Below are 6,650 nucleotides of genomic sequence, written 5' to 3'. Positions count from 1 at the left end.
TGTGAGACAATCTCCAGCTAGATCACAAAAGTTTAAGGAGTGTGTTGTGGTGGAAAAGATAGAGTGCAAGAAGATGTTGTGTCTTGATGTTTGTACTAGGTGGAACTCGACCTACTTAATGTTAGACATTGCTCAGAACTTTGAGAGAGCTTTTGAGATATTTGAGAAGCAAGATACAAACTTTAAGGCTGAACTTGAAAGGGAAGAGGGTTGACCTAGTGTGGATGATTGGGATAATGTTAGAAACATAAGGGATTTCTTGGAACACTTTTATGAAGTCACTTTGCGTATATCTGGCACTTCATATGTCACATTCAATAATTTTTTTGATGAGCTTTCTGAAATTGATATTCTTTTACAAGATGTTCAGTTAAAAAGTAATGTTGATTTCTGTGTTATGGCCATCAAGATGAAAGAGAAGTATGATAAATATTGGGGTGATATTGATAAGATGAATTTGCTTATGTTTGTTGCTTGTATTTTAGATCCTAGACAAAAACTAAAGTATCTTGAATTTGCACTTAGTGAAATATCTAGTTCTGAAAAAGCTTGTGAAATGATGCAAAAATTGAAGGAATCTTTGTATGAATTGTTTGATGAGTATAAGTCTCCACTTCATAGTACTTGTAGCCAATTGAGTGTGCCAACATATGTTTCTCTCGGTGAACCACAAAAAAAATGAAAAGGCGAATGCAAGCTTTGTATAAAAAGCGTGAGTTGAAAATTTGTGGTGAGGATAAAACAAACATCTGAGTTGGATAAATATCTAATTGAGGCTAATGAGGAATTTGTTGAAGATTTTGATATTTTATTGTGGTAGAAAGTGAACAGCACTAGATTTCCCACTCTTTCAAAAATGGCCAGAGATGTGTTAGTTATACCGGTTTCTACGGTTGCTTCAAAGTCTACATTTAGCACCGGAGGACGTGTGCTTGATCAATATAGGAGTTCTTTAACTCCTAAAATTGTACAAGCTCTTGTGTGTACTCAATATTGGATTCAAAAATCATTATCACAAGAAGACATAAAAAAGATTGAAAAACAAATCCAAGATCTTGACAAGATCGAAAATGGTATATTTATTGTATTTTAATAGTTTCAATTTTTTTACCATATCACTCCTACTTATTTAATTAATTCAATGTTTAGACTTTTCTTGGAATGCATCAAAGCCTACCCTAAATTCATGAGCTTTAGTGAGTTGAAGGATATGCTTACTATCTTATTCTTGTTAACTTATAATCTATTCGTTTGTTTATATTATTTAATTTTTTAGATGCGTATATTTCTATTATATGCTAAATTTTTGCACATTTTTTGTAGGTTTAATGCAAATGGAGATTTTTGGAGAGAAGAAATGGATATAAATGGAGAATATTAAAGACTTACATTTCAATTATGTGTTAATTTCAAGACTTATTTAATATTTTTAATTATGTAGTGATTCAAAGACTTATGTAATGTTTTTAATTATGTAGTGATTCAATTCGGGTAATTCGATTAATTCGGTTAATTTTTAACCAAAAATAAAAACCATATAATTTTCGATTAATTCGGTTAACCGATCGATTTAACCGAAAAAATTTCGGTTCGATTACTTTTTTTTAAAAAAAATTCAGTTCGGTTAAAAGTTAAAAAATTTGGAAGGTCGGTTAATCCAATTATAGCTATTTTGGGTCGGCTAACCGAATACACACCCCTATAATTAACATGCTTGATGAGGATATGTGTTTAGGCAATTGGCCAAATTGGTTTGATCATGTTTAGTTAGCTTACCTTAAATGTGAAATAAATGGTAAGTTAATTTCCTGTTATACGAACTAAGTATTAAATGCTTACTTTGTTTTCTTTCCTCTGTTTTATAGTAACCTGGAAGCTCGTTAAGGTTAGAAGTTGGTCGGAGCCACATCACACTATCAATCGCCCTTTTTCGGTATATTTATTAAATCAACTTTGATATAATGACATGTATAGGTTAATTTGGCCAATGATGGCATGTAAATGTTTTGTTGTGATTAGCCATTTGAATGACTTATGTTTGATACATTTTGATATATATATAAGTATATGGCCTTATCATGGTTGATATGTGTTTTGGTATAATTGATTGATGGTTAACTAATAGGCAAATTGTAATATGGCTTGAGTTGGTATAGTTGGTGTAGATATGAATATATATATATGTAAGTGATCAAATTGTTAAGCATGGATACTTAATTATATAAGATGATATGATATGCATAAGACTTGGTTATGGCTTGATTCAAATGTTTTGTATTGGATTGAGAATGTGTTTAACTGTTAATGTAGGTGGAAGACAAGTTTGGGTGAGAAATAAGGCTTGGAAATGGCCTTATTTTATCCACATGGGCAGAGACACGGGTGTGTGTCTTAGTCGTGTGTAACACACGGCCTAGCACATGGGCGTGTGTTTTGGCTGTGTGTCCCCTACATCTTTAAAATTTCAAAACAGAATGCTCAGAATTGATCACATGGACTAGCACACGGGCATGTGGCTTGACCGTGTGACCCCTGCACCTACACACGGCCTAGCACATGGGCATGTGACTTGGCCGTATGACCCAAGTCAGAGTTACATGGGTATAGACAAAGGTTGGGACACGGCCGTGTGCCCCATTTCGAATGCTCACATGGCCTGAGACACTGGCGTGCCTCTTGGCCGTGTGAGTCACATGGCCTGACCCACCTAAGAAAAATTTTGAAATTTCGCGAAAAATTCTCTGAGTACCCAGTTTAGTCCCGACTTGTTTTTAATGTATGCTTTGGGCCTCGATGGCTCATATAAGGGGACTTTATGAATAATGTTTGATATGGATTTTAAATAATATGAAATGTCTGTATTTGATTTGTTTATTCCGATAATGCTCTGTAACCCTGTTCCAGCGCCGGATACGGGTTAGGGGTGTTACATATTTTCTCTTTTCCCCCTTCAATCAATGTCTCCCAATTCTTCATTTTGGGTTTCGATTTCCCTAATTTCCCATTTTCCCTTAAGCTCATAATATTGTGTCCAAAAAATGGTTTAAGTACCAAAATGATAAAAAAAAGAGTATAATTTAAATATCAATTTATAGATTAAGTTAGAAAACAATTCTAAGTACTAACATATATATATTTAATTATACACACCTAGCACATGTTCAGTGCCATCTTTCTTCACAATTTAATTCACATGAATCAACCACGAAGACTAGACTTGCCAATGAATTCATACTAATAAACACAATGCTATTAGAGCCATATATGACATGACTTAGCTTCAGATTGAATTGTATGAACTAAAAATCCATGTTTAATGTTATGTTTGGTAAGAGTATTATTGTTTACATATGTTTTAATATATGAGTTAACAATAATCTAACTCAAGTGGTAATATTTAACTACTCCTATGACTTACTTTTAGAAAATCGAAAGAAAATATTTCACTTATTTTGAAGAGGCTTTTTTTTTTTTTACAAAAGTTTTTACACATATTTCTAATTTCAAGTTTAAATTTCTATTAACTATTCTTTATTTTATGTTTACCTATTGTAAAACATATGTAATAAATAAGCTTCTTCATGTTATTACACTAGTAAGCAAACGAGGCATAAAAGATAGGAACAAGGAATTCCTGGCATGGTGTCACATTCCGGGCACGCAGAAGGTGCTGTAGACGGCTTCTGTTCTGCTTTCCAAATTTGATCTTTTTCAGAAATTAAGCAAATCTCTTTTGAGTTGGATTTTGGATGGGAGGAAAAGCACTGAAAAAAACAACTAAAAAACCTGAACTCTGATAACGTATTTCCAACATGAAATTACCCAAATGTATGTTACCAAAACGACACAAAAATGGCCTCCAATGATACATCAGACTGCAAAAACAGACTCGGTATTGTGTTGTCATGCATCATAGACATCTAATAAAGAATTAAGCAAAACTGGGCCGACTTATTGGTTATTCCACTTACTAAAGTTTCCCTAACAAAGTAATGCTCGAAGTCAAGAGATGATTTTGACTTTTTATGTTCAGGGCTGCCTACCTCTTAAATGTGCCAATTTTTGTGGCTGGACAAGCTTTTTTCAATCCAGCTTTACCGAAGCAAATAAATAATGCACGAACCAGAAAGAAGAAAGGAATCCAACGGTGCCTGTTGCGAGCATGACTGCAAGAACCATGAAAAGAGAATACCCCAAGTAAAGAGTAGCAGACACGGGTCCACTCAAACTCTTAAGATCAAATATAAGATAATTTATGGAGTACAAGAAGATGTAGATAGCAACTGAACCAGAAGCAAAGAAGGATTTCCACCACCACTTCCAGTCCTCCACACACAGATGCATGTAAGTTAACACCAAAGATACTTCGGCGCAAACCACAACAAGAAGAATTAGAACAATAAATAAAAACCCAAAAACGTAGTAGACTCGTCCCATCCATATGCTAGACATGATGAAGAATAGCTCGATGAAAAGGGTACCGAAAGGCAGGGTCCCAGAACCAAGAACTAACAACCATGATGGATACTTTTGAGCTGGGATTTCACGAGGGATCTGGTTGGTTCGGACAGGATATTCAATATGATGCGCCTTAGCCCCAAAGTATCCACCAACTAAGGTGAGTGGAACTGAGATACAGAACCAGAGCAGAAGTAGAATAACAAAAACAGCAAATGGAATGGCTCCAGTGCTGTGACTTCCCCACAACAGGAAATTCAAAATGGTTAGAATTAAAAAAGCAATACCAGGAAAGAAACAAGCAGCTTTCCAAGCGACAGAAATCCATCCTTTATGATCACCACAGCCAATCGTTCTCCAAAGACGTACTGCAACATAGCCAGCTGCAATACCTAGAATTAGGTAGAAAAATAGCATACCTGTAATAAGAGTGCCACGGGATGCTGGTGACATAAATCCGAGAGCAGCAAACAATATTGTCACAATTGCCATACCAAGGATCTGAACTCCATCCCCTATCAGAATACACAAAAGAGCAGGATTGGATGGGGCACGGAAAACATCCCCGACAACTAACTTCCACCCAGATAACTCCTCGTTCATCTGTACTTGAGACTCCTTGTCTAGCTCCTCATACCGGGTCAGATCCCGCCTAACAGTCCTTAAAAAGATCACAAGGACTATACCAGCAAGGAAAGTGATCACCATAAGAGAATTCAAGATCGAGAACCAATGGACCTTGGATCCTTCCATCTTCAAATAAGCATCCCATCGAGATGGCCACTTGATATCACTCTCCTCAAAAGCAACCTCATAGGTGAAGACAATCGGCTCACCTTCCTTGATGGGCATTGAGACAGCATTTGGGTCGCATTTTATTGGAGATTGGTATTTTTCATACATTTTCAATTTATTAACTAAATTACCATCATGCACCACGCTACAAGGAACCACCTCAAACCCAACAACCATATGTCCTGGCATATCTGAACCCTCCTTGGTAACAGTGGGCATAACCTCAACAGCATCCCCTGTTCCCATCACACGTGCCACACTTGTTTCCTCGTACTTATGAATAAGCACCTTAAATTTCAAATGATTAAACAAATAATACACATTCTGAACCTTAACCCCAACCGGATACCCGGTCCACCTCAACATAAAACCCTCTTTCTTAGTATACCTTATTGCAGGCAAATTATCGAGAATCAAGTTAATCTGATACATCTCATCAATCCTCTTCTTCAACAACTTGAAATCATCAGCCGATACCTTATTAGATTGACATAAGAAGATCTCAGACTCATTAACGTACATTTTAAACTTATATGGTGAATTCTCAATCCGATCTCCCATGAGAAGCTCACCCAAATTCTCAGCACTATCCTTAACACCCTCTTTAGGCTTACAAAAGGGTAAACTGTAATAGCTAAAGGGCATTTCGGTGTCAATGGAAGTTAAGGAATTTACTTTGACAGATAAAGGATCCCCAACAACATATTTGTGAGGGTAACTACCAGGCAGATAAAACCCATATCCCAATTGAAATATCACGCACATTGTCAATACCCAGATCTCAACATGACCCATGACGTCCGAATTTTGGAAGATCTAGGAAAACCCAGATCGAAAAATGAGTTTAAAATAAAAAAGTGTTTAGAGAAAACAAGATAGCAAAAATCTACCACTGCATGTAATATTAAAGAAATTGTGCAAAGGAAGAAAGGATATGACTAACCTTGGGAATTGCCTGAGAGAAAGAAGAGAATAGTCTTTATGACGAAATTGAAGTCCAAACGTAGCGATCTTCAAATTGTTTGTTTATTTTTCTTTTAAACGAATTTGAAATATTCCAGAGAACAAAAGCAGCAATCGAAAACACAAACGATCCGATATTTATACGATTCGCTTTGTGCGTTTTCCGCCAAAAGCCTGGTGGGTCACCACCATCAAAGTATTGCGACTTTTTTATTATTATTTTCTCTTTTCTTTTTCAGATTTTCTTTGATCTTTTCAAGTTATATATATATACCTGAATTAAAAATAATTTCTTTACTATTTTTATCAAAAAATTTCATTTAATGATAAGATTATCATATTATTTATACTTTTAATTATAATTACAGTTATAGCTTTAGTGATTAACACATACATTTAATACAATTTTCAAAAACAAGTTAAAAGAAGCTAAA

At 35.3% G+C, this 6,650-nt stretch overlaps 1 protein-coding gene across 2 annotated transcripts; it reads right to left on the bottom strand.

The window, feature by feature from the left end:
• Window positions 1–3,556: 3,556 nt before the first annotated feature.
• On the bottom strand, window positions 3,557–6,328 carry LOC105781747 (transmembrane 9 superfamily member 11). Of its 2 annotated transcripts, XM_012606359.2 has the most exons (3): window positions 6,197–6,328; window positions 4,044–6,069; window positions 3,557–3,764 (listed from the first exon to the last, which is right to left on the bottom strand). In XM_012606359.2, exon 2 carries the CDS (start codon window positions 6,046–6,048, stop codon window positions 4,084–4,086), a length of 1,965 nt encoding a protein of 654 aa, XP_012461813.1. In that variant the 5' UTR covers window positions 6,049–6,069; window positions 6,197–6,328; the 3' UTR covers window positions 3,557–3,764; window positions 4,044–4,083. The 2 variants fall into 2 exon arrangements, with proteins under 2 accessions (XP_012461813.1, XP_012461746.1); XM_012606292.2 differs by lacking the exon at window positions 3,557–3,764 and having other exon boundaries at window positions 3,793–6,069.
• Between the last annotated feature and the right edge of the window lie 322 nt (window positions 6,329–6,650).

This window comes from Gossypium raimondii, chromosome 7 (assembly GCF_025698545.1).
Source record: "Gossypium raimondii isolate GPD5lz chromosome 7, ASM2569854v1, whole genome shotgun sequence".
Classification (NCBI taxonomy): Eukaryota; Viridiplantae; Streptophyta; class Magnoliopsida; order Malvales; family Malvaceae; genus Gossypium; species Gossypium raimondii.
This window is presented reverse-complemented; position numbering and strand designations above follow the sequence as displayed.